The 17315-nt window shown below is 44.6% G+C and overlaps 2 protein-coding genes across 9 annotated transcripts in view; one reads left to right on the forward strand and one right to left on the reverse strand.

Annotated features, from left to right (window-relative positions):
- Positions 1 to 6090, reverse strand: part of mab21l2 (mab-21-like 2) — a 30153-nt gene extending 24063 nt beyond the window's left edge. Inside the window, exon 1 of one of the 2 annotated variants that reach the window (XR_007965974.1) lies at positions 4553 to 6090. Coding sequence is in view for 1 of the 2 variants with exons in the window: in XM_052083693.1 (XP_051939653.1) it covers positions 4695 to 5774 (1080 nt within the window). In the remaining variant the exon portion in view is untranslated. Of the gene's footprint in view, positions 1 to 4404 lie in introns of those variants that run through there. The other variant, XM_052083693.1, reaches the window with a different exon arrangement.
- Positions 1 to 17315, forward strand: part of lrba (LPS responsive beige-like anchor protein) — a 177564-nt gene that overhangs the window by 104400 nt on the left and 55849 nt on the right. For all 7 annotated transcript variants that reach the window (XM_052083595.1, XM_052083597.1, XM_052083599.1 and 4 more), the window contains 2 exons: positions 1558 to 1701; positions 3615 to 3751. In XM_052083595.1, the coding sequence (XP_051939555.1) occupies positions 1558 to 1701; positions 3615 to 3751 (281 nt within the window). The remainder of the gene's footprint in view (positions 1 to 1557; positions 1702 to 3614; positions 3752 to 17315) is intronic.

Consider the following 17315-nt stretch of genomic DNA (forward strand, 5'->3'; position numbering starts at 1 on the left):
CTTGTCCTAATATTTTTGTTTTGTATTGTTTATTACAACATATTACATATTGTTTATGTAACCCGATGGTTTTGTGCCATCACTGGCTGCATTTTTTTCTCACTGGTGATGTGCTCCCTCCCTTCGTGTTATTGCCTAGGAAACAAGGAGATCAAACCATGATAAAATTTTTGACGTTTTGTCATATGTAGAAAACAAACTCTTAACCTAAGTTTGGGAAAAGGCTGCTTAATGTCATGCGCTATTTTATTTATGTATTTATTGATTTCCCAAATGAACAGTGTCGGGAGATAAACATGAACCTTCCTTTGTTAAATTTTAAACTATTTATATTATATTTTTTATTGATTTTTGTTGTATACTTTTTTCCCATTGTCTTCAATTTCTTGATACTATGGTGTTTTTATTTGATTTTGACTTATTTTTATTATTCATTTGAATTTGTATGATGTTTTATATCGTATTTTGTATGTATTTTAGTTAAAATCTCAATGAGTTCTTTACTTTTCATTCACTTTCTATTTTCTATATAACACGTCATGGAGTTGATTTTAGTATTAAAATTGTTGAACACAGAGACAACGAAGCACTTGAGACATTGATCGAAGTCCTTCGACAATGTTTACCTTTTAATGCCAGATACGTAAAGTTAACAGTCCCATTATATCCGACAGGAAATGAGACGTCTGCGAGCTGGCAGCCTGTCACAGCAGCTCTGCTAATTTTCTCGTGAATTTCTACCTTTCCACCTTTTGCGTCATTTAATGTTCATTGTACGTTGTGCTAACCCGTCATGGGCTATTTATGGCGGTTTCTGTCCCTGCCATTCAGTAGAAGAGGGTCGCCGCGTGTTGTTGCACCTTCACCGGCAACATGTTTATAACGGCTTTGGGTTTTTTTGGGGGGGGGGGGGGTTTTCTCTTTTCTCCGAGCAGAGATTATCGTCGCTGTTGGACTTTTCACTGCTTGTCTACAATGCTCCAACCGCGAGGTGCTTCGGCGCCGAATGTGAAGCCGACACGAAAAATTAAGTCACGTGAAGTGAAGAAATGGGACAAGATAACTGAACCATTTTCCTTAAAGTACAGTACAGTGCATACTTAAAACTGGGTCAAAAATAGCCCAGTTTTGGTTTAAAAAACAAACAAACAATAATCAAGGACCAACCCACTACTTGGGTCACTTTGACCCAAGTAGCGGTTTGGTCCACTTTTTGACCGACATTGGGTTATTTTGGACCCAGCAGTTTTAAGGGTGTGCATTTGCCTGTAGTCTGTAGCAACTGTTTCAAAACAATTTCTATATTTGTAATTTATTTCAATTAAATCGCTAAGCGGGCTTTTTTTTTTTTTTTACACCTAGTGTTAATGTTCAAACTGTACTTAACCTTACTTTGACTTGTTGGAAATAAAACCTCCACCATGGTGTTGATATTTTCATGTTGGCCATTATGGTGACACTTGAAGAGCTTAATATTTTTGAAGGTGCTGTCAAATGTTTGAGGAGCACTGTGCTGAAGCATGCCGCATTCATGGATGTCCTCTTGTTGTCATACAGTGACCGAAGACGACGTGTTGAAAGGCAAACAGTCCATCAAGACTCAGGCTGTGGTGCACCAGAACTCTGAGAGCGACGCCTCGCTGGATGCCGACGATGACACGCTGTCGTCTTTGGAGGAAAAAGAGCTTGAAAACTTTACCGGTATGAAAAAAACCAACCATAACAACGACAAAAATAATAGTTGGGGAGTGCCCAGTGCGGATATGTGGTTGTTTTCTTAACATCAGCCTGAATTGTTCATTACTCTCAAGCTGAGAGTTGTTTCTAATATTTTGACCCTCATGTCTAAATGTTCCCAACAAAACTATTTAAAAATAAAATGGGGGTGTGTCAGTGGGGTTGGGTACTGGTTGTCTACCACAGTGCTTCCCAGGTCAACATTTTATTTTGAGAGATGTCGCTAATATTTAGTCCCTCTCGTCTAGCTGTTTGGTAAGATACCAAAAATATTAACAACCTAAACAATATGCCATAAAAAAAAACTTCGATGGTGCCGGGAGGGATTATAACACGGTTAAAAAAAAAGTTTTTTCAAAATTTTAAGGCCACAAACCTGGACGACATTTTAAGTTGGGCACTTCAACAGAATATTTGATATATGACAATATGATGATTGCCTTTCCTTCATTATCACCAAAACGAAAAGAGTTTACAGAGCTAATTGTATATCGTCTCTTGTACCCAAACTTAAAGATAAAAGTCCAGACAAAAACAAGTTGTCATGGGGCAAACAACTACCTTGTTTTGTCAAGCTAACATTGGTGACATAAATGTCAATAATTTATATTTCAAAGTTGTTCCAAACTAAGTTACCGCCACCACCCAAAAAATTACAAGTTCTTTTTTTACAGTGTGCATGACAAGTGTTTCGAATGTTCTCACAAGCTCATACAGAAGATCATATCAAGAAATTGAGGCTGTCAATTGGAGTTACAGAGTGGTTCTTTACCATCACGCATAACTAGTTGATTTATCAGGAGAGCTGTCCCTAATGTTTTGACTGTCCCCGTGTCACTCAATAAGAGCAGCAAAATGTTACAAACCCTCACAAGTGGTATAAAAGAAATTGGAGGGTGCCCAGTATGGCTCCGTTGGTCGTCGACTCCAAACATTTCCACTTCAACTGTGCATATTTGTATTGCGGTTGAACCAAGAGCTGTTCCTAATATTTTGACCCTGTCATGGAGCCACGAACTGAAAACAATTGGAATCCTCGAGGCTAGCTGCACGACAGACTACAAATATGAGACAGGAACCTGGGATATGCTACCAAAGATGAATTCAAACATTTTGATATTAAAAAATTGGCGGTGGGGGGCGGGGGTCTGGGTAAATGAACATTTTTTGATCTCATTTGAGATCACGCAAGTCTGTTTATATGGCTCAAATGAGTGAATGTGTATACACACACACACACACTTTAAGTAACAATAATAGATTTACACTCCAGATATAGGTTTTTAGTTGACCAAAAACCAAAATTGATGTCATTTTTGTCACCCTTTCACATCAAAATACTGGTAATCAAATATTATCGTCTGGTAATCCGATTGGATGATGTAATCCTTTTATACAGTGCAGGCCTCTATTAAATTAATGTTCAACGGGATTACGTTGGCCTTTTTTAAAAAAGATTTTCCCCTTGGTTCGAGTGATTATGTATTTATGTAAATTCATAGTGTGTGTGTGTGTGTGTGTGTGTGTGTGTGTGTGTGTGTGTTTTAACGATACATTTGTCACAAATGAAAACGACGAAAATGGATTGAAAAGTCACTGCGAAAAAAAAAACGTGAAAGAGCCTCCTTTACATGCGGAACATTTTGGAGCATTTCAGGTTCTCAGTTGGATTTTTAATATTTTCTTTCCATTTGAGTGGCGCGTCGTTTCTTTCCTTTGATTTTTGGAATTCCCTTCTCGCTCTCACAGGATTATTTAGCCTAGACTTTTATTTCTACGACACGTCCTTGTTGTTTTTAACGTACTGCGTCTTTTTTTTTCTGCGCATTACCCGCTCCTGGCTTTGCGGGCGTGCACCGTGCATGCATTGCCTGCAGGCCCGGTCAACGTGAGCACGACGGCCCAGCTGGTTGCTCCGGCGGCGGTGGTGCGAGGCACGCTATCGATCACCGCCTCCGAGCTCTACTTCGAGGTGGACGAGGACGAGCCGGCCTTCAAGGCCATCGAGCCAAAGGTAAGACACGCACGCACACGCGCAAGTCACTAAAAAAAGCTCCCTTTTTTCATGCAAGCGTTTGTCTTCAGAAGCAAAACGAGTTGCGGGCTTACAGAGGACGTGGTATATCTAAAATAAATTAAAAGGAATATTTTCATTCACGTTAAATGTCACTGCTGATTTTGGGGTTTTTTTTGGTGGTAAAAGTATAAAGCAAAAACAAAACAAAAAAAGTCGAGCTGGACCTTATTGAAAAAAAAACAATGAACATTAAAAAGGACATCTTGAATACGAAAGTCTACATTTGATAGCACTTTTGTGAAGCTCCAGGTGGCCCTTTTCCTTCCACTAAATGCGGTTGAGTGCATTGAAATGTGTTTTGGGGGCTACACTCGCATATTCGAAATTCTGAACGTGAGGAGTCGCGAGGGTAAGAAAAAGACAGCGATTTGTATAAACGCTGTTCACACGTGCCATAGAAATAAAAGCAGTGGGATGATTTTAAAAGGTCTGCAAATCGGGAGTATCTTTTCAAGTATATTCTACATTTCATTTAGATTTTCGTGCGGTTTAGTTCCAGTAAAATGGGCCAGAAAAAAATCATTTAAATGCTTTTTTCTGTCCCCCAAAAATAGAAAAAATATATTTAAATCACGCCACGGGGCCTACGATTTAAACTTCCAACATTTTATTAACATTTTTGTTTTGCCCCCCCCCCCTCAAAAGAAAACAGTTGGCACGTTGCTTTCATTGCATTTTTAAATAAAAGTTCCTTCTTCTTCACTAGGTGAGAACATTTAAAAAGGAGAACAAATGTACCTTCGTGTCTTTTTCCTGCTTCTGCTCCAAAGCCCCCAAACGATGTCACTTTTTTTTTACCTCAAAGTCAACTCGCAAAAAAAAAAAAAAAAGAAAGCAAAAAGTGCGAGCCGGGAGTTTGCGTGGGTTTTTTTTTTCTTTCTTATAATTTGTCCAAGCTCTTGGCGTTGGTGAGGATCTCCCTGGCCAGCCTCCACGTCTGCTTGGCGGCCGCCTCCAGGGCCGAGTGCGGCTTGCCCTGAAAGAGGTCCAGGTTGGGGAGAAAGTAGTGCGGGCATCGGCGGCACTGCAAGCAGGAGATGAGCTGCAGCAGGATGCCGTTGAGCCGGTCGCCCAGGCACGCCTCGTCCCAGTCGGCCTCGCGCGGGTGCTTCTCGCACTCGTACAGCAGCAGCGTCTTCATGTGGTAGCTGTTGAGCGGCTGGCCGGGCAGCTCCAGGTGGCGGTCGCGCAGCGTCTTGAGCACCGACAGGCACTTCTTGCGGCAGCCGGACATGAGCAGCCGGTTCTCTGCCTCGCTGAACTGCAGCACCCAGGCGTCGCTCTCGGCCGAGCTCTGCTTGCCGGTGAGCGAGTAGCACTCCTTGGAGAGCAGGTTGAAGCCCTCCGCCTTGACCTCGGCCACGCGGTTGGGCCCCGGCCAGGGGATGTGCGCCGCCGGCCACTGCGCCGCGCTGCGCGGCCAGATGCCGGTGCACTTGAAGGCCGGCGTGATCTGCACCACGTAGCGCTCGCGGATGCGCAGCCGCACCTCGCTGGTGTCCGCCACCATCTTGACCACGTCGCGGTAGCTGCACTTGTCCACCGCCTGCGCCACCAGCGTCTGGAAGCGCGAGCGGATCTTGCGCGCCGACAGGTAGCCCGAAGCGGTGATGAACTCCACCCACAGCGACATGCTGCGCTTGCGGCCGTCGCTCAGCTTGAGCACGGCGCAGCCGGGCAGCGAGCCGTCGTCCACGAAGTTGAACACGCCCATCTGGTTGAGGTAGAGCACCACCTCGAACTCGTTGGGCGACGTGACCTCCATGCCTTCGTAGCGCGCGTCGATCTCGCTCAGCGAGCTGATGAAGCGCGGCTCCTGCACCTCCACCTCCTTCAGCACGTCTGACACCACCTTGCACACCTCGCGGATGGTCTTGGCGATGGCGGCCTTGCGCGCTTGGCACCGCTCGCCGTGGTACTTGTTGAGCTGGTACACCAGCTTGGCCTGCGTGGCGATCATGTTGGGGCACAGGTCCGGGCCGTACGCCGGGGAGTCGCAGTAGGCCGACGGATCCAACGCTGACCGGTGGGGTGGGAGGAGGGGGACGGGGACGGGGGCGGCTGTAACTTAAAACGCGGCTCCGAACGACCGAAAAGTTGCCACTCCGGCTTCTCGGATCTACAAAGTCCGACTCGGGCGCCGCGGCTCGCTCATGGTCGCGCTCGTCCTTCAAGCCCGCACTTTTATGAATGGCTCTCCGGAGCGAGAGTGAAGGAGCCCCGGCTTGCTCCTCGAGCGGGAGTGAAGGCTGCCCGGCCCCCGCGCAGCCAATCAGCGACGGCCCCTCGGCTGGAGGGGGCGAGCGACAGAAAGAGAGAGAGAGAGAGAGAGAGAAAGAAAAAGAAAGAAAGAGAGAGCGCACGCGCGTGTGTGTGTGTGTGTGAGAGAGAGACACACACACGCAACATAACGCGACTTGTCCACGCGAACACCTTGACCGTCATATCCACTTCGGTGCATTCGGGGGCGGGGGGTAGCCACCCTTTTATACAGTATACAGTAATGCTATGCTTTCTTTATTTTCGCGCACTTATTTTTTTGAAAATGCCGACTGCATTTGGTGGCCAGATCTAAGAATAGTGCCTGCATTGAGCATTGGGAGCATAGCGAGAGCTGTGAGAGCTGAGCTGTCAGAAAAAAAGGCAAAGATTAATTAACTCTTTTGCTACGCACACTCTGGACTTTATCATGATATTTATTATTTATATGTTTTTTTGCTAATATAATGCCATAATGCTGAAAGCATTGAAAGACCATTCTTGACTAGATTTGCAGTGACCAGTGAGATTGGCAATGTGGTGGATTAAATGCATAGTAAAAATTATGCCTGAGTAAAAATATTCGTATTATTGATAACATCTCTGTAATTGTAATTTTATTTATTTATTTAATTTTATCTGTGCGCGTGCATATGAGCGTGAATTGTTGTTTGTCTTTATGTGCCCTGTGACTGGAGGGGTGGGGGTGAGAGATGGGGTACCCCCCCCCCACCCCCACCCCTCACTCAGTCAGCTGGGATCGGCTCTAGCGCACCTGCGAGCCTTTTGAGGATAAGCAGACAGTGGATGATTGGATGGAAGTTTTTAACTGTCATGCAAATGTGAAAAATATATTAACCGCTGTGTTGGGAAAACTAAGATAAAGTAAAACTACTCGCTCTTTGTAGACTACGGCTGCTGTGGAGAAAGAACAGGGAATAGATTTTTTTTCTTGTCGTGGTCATTGGTTGTTTTCCATGTAAACATTATCAGAATACGTTGACTCATCTTACCTGAAGTGTACCATATTGCTCATATTGTAGTCTTTGGAATGCAGAAAGCTCCCTTTCCAGTTCCATGGCCAGCATCACATTTTATGTTTTTATGACTGAGACCACAAAAGAAGACAAAGAGACAGTCAAACATACAATTAAGTATTTCGACACTCCACAAGCTCATGTCTCTCGAGATTTTCCAACGTCTCGTGGTGAGGATTTTTAACTCCCATTTTTGTTGCTGTGAGTAACCGCTCAATATCCTAATGTGGGGTTGAACCGTAAAGAGGAGGAATACTCTGGGGCCGGCGGATCGCGTGGGTGTGCGACTGTTTATTATCTCGCACGGAGCTCCGTAGAAATAAATCGGCACGGGGTAGAGAGGAAGTGTCCAAATATTATGAAGGCCATGTTAGCCATAGCTTAGCATAATATATGGTGATACAAAGCCGCCGGGGGGCTTCTATGAAGACATAACGGATCTGTTCTGGTCCATCGTCCGCCCCTTGCGCTAGTCCAGATGCTACGTGTGAGATCCACAGTCTGCCGTGCGATGTTTAGCCCACATATGCTCGGGGCGGCCCTGTCAAAAACAATAAAAGAAATATTAAGGTCGAGACAAATGAAAGCCGTTTAAAAACTAGCTTTTCAAAAATAATAATCCCTCCCTATGTTGCTGGGGTGAAATTCCAGACCACCTCCATGACAAGTGACATTGTGATTTTGGTATGTTGCATGTATACCAATGTTTTTAAAGGTCTTTAAGCACACAGTAAACATATGTTTTAATTTTTTCCAAACGAACAAATTTGGCGTATCGGCTCACAAAATAATGTCGATAAATTGTGTCCGAAGATGGACTTTCTGAAATGAACTGACAGCCGTCGCTTTCTGTAGGCATACAAAGCAGGACCAAAGAGAATTTGACTGTCATTTCTCTTCAGCATAAACAAGTCTTGGCTTTACGAAATTCCTTTTCGCTCTTCCTCTTTGCAACTTACCGTGTCCCACCTATATAGAATTATGGTATTTCTTCTTCGATGCTAAGACAATTTCAACAGTAAGATTTAATACTTTTGAAAGTTGGAAAAAAAATGCTTGAAGCAAATGAAATGTCATACATATAAAACTGCCTGATAAGAATAAATATCATGGCAGAAACACAGGAAAAAATGTTTGCCTTTTTGAAATATTTGGTCGTCAAGCTACTGTGTATACACTTACGATGATGAGAACCTCCTCCAAGGCCAGATTTGTTCCCAAAACATACACAAGATATCATCTACTCAGCATCGTGTTCGTGTTATGGCTGCAATTATGGGGGTTTGGGGGTGGGGGGCAAACGCCACCCGCCCTTCCCACCCCCATGAGCAACGAATACAAACGCATCAGACGTGTAAACAGACATCCCGACGTCAAGTGTGTTAGGGATGTGCGTTCTCTCCCGGCAGCTGCTCACTGCAAAAGAGAAAAATCATCGCAGGCGACTAATTGGCGGACGGGCCGAAGCATCTGCTCGGTAGATAGATGTTCGTGTGTGTGCGCGCGCGCACGCACGCAGCACTCTCTGTGTTTCAACGCAAGGCATCAATATTGCATGTGTTGTTGCAGAGCCTCTTTTAGAGGCTTCTAATACTGACTGAATGAGGAAGTGAGGACGTTTGTCCCTGCGTTTTGTCAAGAAACCGTATGATGTAAAGTTGATTGAGGGGCGGGGGATACTGCGACAGATTCTGTCACCCATTTGAGCCATGAAGTTTCCAAATAGCAAACTTGCAATTCCTTCAGAAGTCTTCTTCAGGAGTTTGAAAAAACGTATTGTAAAGTTCTCTCTTGACAGTGGCTTCGCTGCTGCATTCCGGCACCGATTTTGTCTTCCCATGGCCAAAACCACAAGCAATAAACAGTTGTGCAAGTGTGACTCACCTCACCCCCCCCCCAAAAAAAAGTGAGAATGAAAATAACCAATCAAAGCATTTCACATTAAAACGAATCACACTTCATTAAATTGCACACAAAAAAAGGCACATTTTAAAGTCAAAATGCTTCATTCGTCTTATTCCAAGTAACTGCAAGAAAGGAGACTACCGAGAGAATTCTTGGTGTTGTGTTGATTCCAAATATGATGACAGATTTTTGTTCTACACCAAACCATTTCAAAGTGTTGCTGTACGCTTCCTTGAAGGTCAGCATCCAGTGACAACCCCCCCCCCCCCCCCATTGAGAAGACATTGCTAAGTCTAATTAGTGAGGCGGTGATGGCTACCCGGGGTAAGCCGTGCCGTCTGGATTGATGCTCGCTCGCTCGGAGAAAATCAGCCGAGTGTTTCGGGAAAAGAGTGAGCCGATCGTTACCCCAAAAGAGGGACCGCTACCCTAATGATGCCCCCACCTTCCTCCTCCAACCCAGCCTGCGGCTGCCAATCACAAAGAAGCATGGTCTCCAAGCGAACAGGCTATTGATTTTCCGGTTAGAGCCTAAGTAGGTTGTGCTATCGGGCTAACGGACAGGCCGCGCAGGTATTTCATTATCAATGAGCCTGAGGAAACACACCCTGCTGACCCCCCCCCCCCCCCCCCCCCCCACACACACACACACACTTTCTTTTGCCGCTTGCCAAATGACAAAGCTTAGTCCGTAAATCACACGGCCGTACCATGACAATGACGATGATGAGCAGGAGGAAGACTTTTGACTTTCTTTCTGCACTCTAAGGACCATGAAAACAATGGCGCCTCTCCATATAAAAATGAATGGATTTTGTACACTTCCCTGAGGAACTCCACATCAATTTCTTCCTTAGTGTAGTTGATGAATGCTTGAATGATCTTTGTGCAAAAAGAAAAATCTTGCATGTAGTTGATGATTGGAACGTCGCGTCACTCTCCTCCTTGGCCTGTGTGCGGGTGGTTGGGAAAATCTGCTCTAAAACATAAGCTATGCACAAGGGAGTCCCGGATATCCACCATATGACGTATTGTAAAGTTCTCTCTTGACAGTGGCTTCGCTGCTGCATTCCGGCACCGATTTTGTCTTCCCATGGCCAAAACCACAAGCAATAAACAGTTGTGCAAGTCTACTTTACTCTGTTTGATTCGTGACGAGAGGAATTGATCCAAAAAAATCTGAGCTGTTTCCTTGGCTAAAAACAGGCTAGTGGCTCATAGTCTGAAGTGCTGCTGACTTAGCTGTTTCATTAATGTACTGTAATGTAATGCATTTTGTACACGAGTTAACTTCACATAGTTATTATAGTATAGTATTGCTTACTCGAATGACGAACATTGCAATAAACGTGGTAAACGTCGTTTAAAAATGCTTTGAAAGCCCATAACCATGAATCTGGGTAAAAAACAACAACTGGCCTTTAACCTGGATTTACACTTGGCGTGGACTTCACTAATGTTAGCAGCCAATTCCATTTGAGTGCGGCATAACAGCTAATTGCTGCTTCACGTTTGCTTTGGACTCTTCAAGGCCTTTATTTTAAGTGTTGAAGTTTGTATTATTCAAACGGCGGCGACATTTTCCCTTTTGCTGCAACCGACTATCGCTCCAAATATCGATTATCAGCTTCCTTGTCAACTAATAATTGGTATCGATCTTGAAAAGACCACATCTGTCTGTCGCAAACGCACAGTGACGGGCTTGAATCTGGTACTCTATTATTTTCAGTGTGCACCACTTATGTGCAGTCCCGCATGTAGCGTTGGCACGAGATTTTTTTCTCCTACTTTACACGAGAAAGTTTCAAAATCAGGCTAATATAAATCACTTACGCGAGCGGTAAGCCGGTAGGACAGTCCACGTAAAGTCAATTTTGCACTAAGGCATTTTCTTGTGATCCCCTTGCCATCTAATGATGACTAATGTGTCCCTTCTAGAGCTTCACTAGTAAACAAGTTTGACTCAACTCGGCTTTGCGACCACCTTCACACAAAGAGATGCTGCCCGCCCCCCATTTGCTCGCACCTGAGCCAAGCCCCTCCATCATGCCTTGTCTCTTGGCTTGCCTGGGACGCTGCCCTCCTCCCTCCCCACCTCCTTATGATTGATCCCCCCGCTCCATCATTTATTCCCCTCGGCTGCCGTCGACACCCTGTGTCAAAGGCGACACCGCCGCCTGATGGATAGGCCTGCTTACAGATGCCAGCGCGCCTGGTAAGCCGCTGATATTACAATCAGCACCTGTGTACCTGCTGTTCGCTCACCATTGGGCCCGGGGGTCAGCGAGAATTGAAAGAGTGACTTTTTGACCCAAAGCGGGCGGTTGTTTGGATTTGTAAATGGACTTGGGGATCATTTATGAATAGCTTGAGCGGTCTGAAGCGGGGAAGTATCTCTTCATCTGCATACTTAACGCCGGGAAGCCTCACAAAAACAAAATACACTTTTAACCATGCCTGTTGTCTTAAGATTTCGTCTGGCAAACGGAACACACAACGCTGCACTGCTGAGTTCTCAATCCTCAATTGCCATTGGGGTTGATGATCCATGCGATCCGCTCGAAATGGGACATCCATTGGGGTGTTGTGGCACGTGACAGACTCAGCCCATCTTTAAAGCCCTCCTCAAAACTCACTTGTATTCTTTGCCGCTCGACTCGGCATGACTTAGATTTGTTCTTGATTTTACTGTTTACTGTTTGGTGCTTTCTACCGCCTTTATTACCGATTTGTCTTACTGTTTATTTTGCATGTTAAATCGCTCCATGTACAGCACTTTGTATGCAGCGATGGCTGTTTAAAAGTGCTCTATAAATACTGTTGACTTGACTTGAAAGACAAGCAACACAAATTTTCTCAAATGTCAAAATAATGTTTATTCTGTACTATTGTGGCAATGCATCTCTTTCTACTCAGTGCCGTGCAAAAGTATTTGTCTGCTTCCAGATCATCACACCAGTTTTAATATCTCACAAAACGACGCAAATTATTTTAAAAGGCCATTTCAAAATGATGGATTTAATTATGAAGGGGAAAGAAATCCAAATTTATCTGACCCTTGCTTATGCTTATTCCAGTCCTTCGTAGCCGAAGACGACGTTGCGCTCCCCCATCCTTCGATCCCCGCGTTGTTGACGCCGCTGATGCGCACGTTGGTGCGCCCTCAGACCCGCCAGAGTAGCGCAGCCGCGCCCGCAAAGGTCGCAGCGATAGTGGCCGTCCATAACCGGTCCGGCATGTCGCTTCTCCCTGCGCTGCAGGGCCGCCAGGTTGTATGAGGCGTCGTGATGCGCTGCGCCCTCCAGGGTGCGTCGTCGCCACTCCACCCGATCCGATGCCGCTTCCTCCATGTTGGTCGGATCGATGGCGAACTTATCTGACCCATTTCTACATAGACAGCAGACTGTATGCTTCAGGGATGGCAATTTTCCATCCCTGAAATCCACAGGGATTTTCTTAAATTGATCATTTTTGTGAATTGTCTAAATCCATTGAGAACATTTTACGGGGGGGGGGGTCAGGCACCTTATCGTCGAGTTTTCACGAGCTCGCCCGATCAGTCTTTCCATCTTCCGATTGTAAACAGCCCTGCGATTGGACGTGTATGATTTCTTACTTGTTGTGATTGGTCGCCCCGTCCAGGCCACGCCCCTTTCCGCTTTTTTCATCACTAGTCATCGCCATCCCTGATGCTTTTATCAATCGCAGCAAGTTGTCCAGGTCCTGCTGTTTCACCGCACCCCCCAGACGATTACATCGCCACCACTATGTTTGACTGTTGGCATGACGTTCTTTTTATCAAATACTGTTTTTTTTTTTACATCAGATGTAAGGAGCTACAGAACCTTCCAAGAAGTTCAACGTTTGTCTTGTGAGTCTTGTGAAAATGCATGCTCTCAGCACGACAAGCGCAGGGCAGTTTACCATCGTGTTATATACAGTATCTATGACATACAAAGCATCAATTTAAATCCTATTCTTTGCCTGGTCTTTCAAAGCCTGCTTTGGATGCCCAGCCTCGAATTCCCTGAGAGGGGTCTCCTTTTCACCCCGCACCCACTTAAACCCACCACAATAGCAGGATTAGGAAAGAATTTACTCCAGCACTGGCGGCTTTAGATGCCAAGCCGTCACGAAATGGCCACAAAAATGTCAAATTGATGGCAAAGCGGGGCCAATGCGATAGGAGGCGTTCAGCCGTCCTAACCTGTCTGTCTGTTTGCCACGGTGCGCTCTGAAGGTTGGCCTGTCTCATCGACTTTCAAAATATCAGTGCAAAGCACATGGGTGTGTTGTATCCACGTTATGGATAAGAAACAAAAAGAAACTTAAAATCATGCATGCACTTAATGCAAAAATGGAATTGCAATTGAGAGAGACTACCACTGCAAATAAAACAAAAATAAATAAAATATGACCGTCTTTTCAAATAATATAAATAGCAAGATCTATTTTTTTTAAATCAGCAAAAATGGGAATCAAAATTAATAACAACAGAAAAGAAAAAAATACATATAAATGCATAAATGTATTTTTCTAGAAACAAATGAGCAATTAAGGCACCAGATGGAAAAGAAAACCTACTGAGGCAAGAAGAACAAAAAAAACATTACAATCATGATGGATAATTTTATTTTCACTCTCCACTCCCATTTAATTTTATGATTATACATTATATTTGACATTCTCATACTGTGTGTGTGTGCGTGTGCGTGTGCGTGTGCGTGTGCGTGTGCGTGTGCGTGTGCGTGTGCGTGTGTGTGTGTGTGTATACAGTATATCCCCCCCCAAAAGGCAAATGTTAATTTTAGAAGCAAAATCAGTGGTCTCCTATGTCTGCATCATTTCGCACTGATCTTTTGCTCAAAGGCAGAATCATTTTTAATACACACTTTGTCATTTCTTCTTGAATTAACCTCGAGGGTGTATTTTTTTATTTTATTTAATTCTTTTTGCGCCTCTTCAAAAAGGCTAAGCGGTCAAGGAAGAGAAAGGGCAGCAGAAAAGGCTAACCTGTTAGCAAACAGTGAAAAGTGGCTTTAATCCGTAATGGGCTAAATTCACACTAAGTGGCCCCTAAGACGCTTTCAAAGGGGACTTTTCAGACTCGGCGATTGGAGACTTGAATGCTTTGAGGCCTTTTTTTTCCTTTTTTGTGGGGGTGAGGGTGTGCTTCATAAGCTCAGAGTGATGCTGACTGCATGCTGGGCATGTTTATTTTCCTTTCATTCTCCTCTTAAATCGCACCCCACCGCAGCCTTTTTACTCGGGTTTATTTTTTTTTGCCCGCCGCTAGTTTGTTTGACTTCCCTCGAGGGGAAGGGGAACTTTTTCTTTCTTATGCGTGAGCGGTGATTACATCCTGAATTAGGCGCATGTCGACGGAACAATTGTGTCCTGTCACTCGTCGGTAAACAACAGCGATCTTGACCACGTTTGACGGTTGTGTCGTAATGGTCGTCATCAAAAATTGAAAGCGTGTTTGTACTCGCAGTGGTTTGAGGAATGATGCGCGATTTCATTCGGTTGTACTGTGGAAACAAACGACCAAAATTAAGGTTGTACAATGTGTGACCTTGCCACCCCTCCCCTCCCCACAAAAAAAAACCATACATATATAATCATGTGACGGATTTCGTTAAATAAATTGGGAAAACTCATGTACTTTAACTGCATATCCTCCAATATCCTTTTGAGTTCTTCCTTTCTAGTCTGTCTTGGTGTCTTGCGAAAGATCGCTTTTTCTTTGGCTTTATGAATTTTTGTATTAAGAGAGGTAAAACACGAGCTTGTGTACAACCTAACTTGACAAAAATTCTTCGGAAAAAAAAACACTTGAGTTGCAAAAATCTTTTGCAGGTTCTAAATGTTTTGGAGTTGTTGTTTTTTTTGCTTGCTTTGGCTTTTCTTATGGCTTTTCTTTTATTCCAAAAGAGAAGAACTGGAAATCGTACATTTCGAAATTCAACAAAACTGATCAATATTGGACGTTTGTTAAAAACATGACTCTTTCAATTCTCTCCCACGATGTAAGAACTGAGCATCTTAATTCCATCAATAGCTGTTGTGAATTATTTACTACCACGTCAGCGTGCAATGAGCTAGCTAGCTGTGTTTACACTATGAAAATACGTCTTGCCACAAATTACACAGTAGCTCGGTGTTGTTATTTTGACTCTCAAGCATCTCTTTTTTCCAGATCATGTTTAATGGACAGTTGAGCATGACGTAGTTTGAGCACATTATGGGGACACAGCAACAGCGTGGGGGAGCAGAGACAAAAGCTTGAGTTTTTGCAATTTCCAGCTTAACTAAAAAAAAAAAACACAAACAAAAAAATCCGCATGATCCCAAACAACAAAATGAACGCGCAGAGATCCCCATTCTAGTAAGTGATTGCGTCATGGTCTCCCGGTTCATGCGACGGAAACACTCCGGCTGCCGAATAACCATCCGAGTGTGAAAGCCAAGTCATGCGGATGCAAGTTTTTACTTATAAGCCGCCATTGTTTTTGCGTTCGCACCTCCCCCAAAAGTTTCTGTCCCTCCTTGACGCCATCCTTGTGCTTATGCAATCCAGAATCCAGCCTCCATTATTATTTTTCTCCCCATGCCTATCACTCAATCTCAAAAGCAAAATCCGTCTTAATTGGCTCCAGAGGGCCGGAGGAGGCTTTGTGTCAACGCTGACGAGGGTCCCGATTGGTCGGCGGGCTCAGACAGCCAACAGACCCCCTAGTTAGGGAGTCATGGGTTGGTGCGGGGGGGGGAGGTAGAGGTATCTTTTGCTCACTCGTTAGTCCGATGAACTCGTTTGCTGACGAGCCGACTGACGGGGCTTGGTTTGCCAGTTTGTGGGCTATAACAAGACTGCTGAACAATTTTGAACAAATAATTGAATTGCTGTTTTTTTTTTTCCTCAAGACTGCAATTGTGATTTTTTTTTTTTTTGGGCTTCATGTACGGCACTTTGTCTTCAGCGTTGTTTGTTTTTAAGTGCTCTATAAATACACTTGTGGGCTTTTGAATGTTTTGGGTGGCTTATTTAATTACACAAGAGACGCAAACGATGTTACTGTTCCTGATCAGAATAGCAAAATCTTGTTGCCGTACTAGTCATGCGAATGGATGTGAAGCAGGCGTCGTTTGGTTGATTGAAAAGCAATTGGTGACCCTCTATGCTGATGAGGCCACAGTTGGTACTTTTTTTTTTGTTTTATTTATATTCTTTTATGAATGTTCCATGCGCTCGCTCCTCTCTTACGCATGCATTTTGATGTTGATGGATCACCTCTCTTCCTCCCGCTCATTAATTTCATCACCTTATCTCGCACACAGCTCTTGATTCCACCCAAAAAAGGTAATGATAAATCCCTCATCCATTATCCTTTAACCGAGGCAGCCATGCGGAAACACTTAATAACAGGCAACAAATTGAACTTCAATCACCTCACCCCCTGCCCCCCCCCCCCCCCCCCACGCCTCCACGAATAGACGCAGATGCTCTGATTTATTCCGCACTTTTAGAAATTTGTCTCACGTTTTTGGGGGGGGCTTTTTACATTGCGACAAAACGGATCGTTGCACTAATTTACCGCTGGCGTCATTTTATCAGGCTGAAAACACGCTCATGAGGGCAGTGCAGCGGCTCATCTGTTTTCAAGTTCACCGTTGATCGTTGTTGGTGCGTGTTTGCATCCGAAAGATTTTTTCTTCAATCCAGATTCAATCCTTTTATGACGTCATAGTTTTTCTGCGTTGCGGACATCTTGAACCATCAATAGTTTGTCATATTCTCACCGTTTTCAAACAAAACGCCACGTTCAAAAAGCTGCAAAACACCGCCGTCGTTACCTAGCTACTCCGTAATGCCGTGCGGGTTCATCGATATTCCAATTATAGATTCAACCCGCCTTTTCTAACAAGATGGTGCGTTTGGAAAACGGCATACTCAGGTGCTAGAGTCGAGGCTCCACACTTTCTTTTCCATTTGAGCACTGGTTCCGCAGCCCCCTTTCTTTCTCGGTGTGTCCCTCTTCATTCTCCAGCCTTTTGGGCTTCTGACAGTGACAAACGACAGCGGCGCAGAAATGAGCGGCAGTGGCAGCGGCAGCCAGGCGCACAAACAGGTTGAAATAGGCGCGCAGACCTTAGCAATCAAGCGTTCCATTGTTTTCTTTCTGCGGCGTGACGCCTTCAAATTGATCTGCTGCTGCAGCCGACCTGAATGCGCTCACGCCGTTTCTCTCGGAATGAAATGTCAATAGAAGTGTGCCGCCTTGATTTGGGTTTGACCTTCG

This window comes from Hippocampus zosterae, chromosome 13, assembly GCF_025434085.1.
Source record: "Hippocampus zosterae strain Florida chromosome 13, ASM2543408v3, whole genome shotgun sequence".
NCBI lineage: Eukaryota > Metazoa > Chordata > Actinopteri > Syngnathiformes > Syngnathidae > Hippocampus > Hippocampus zosterae.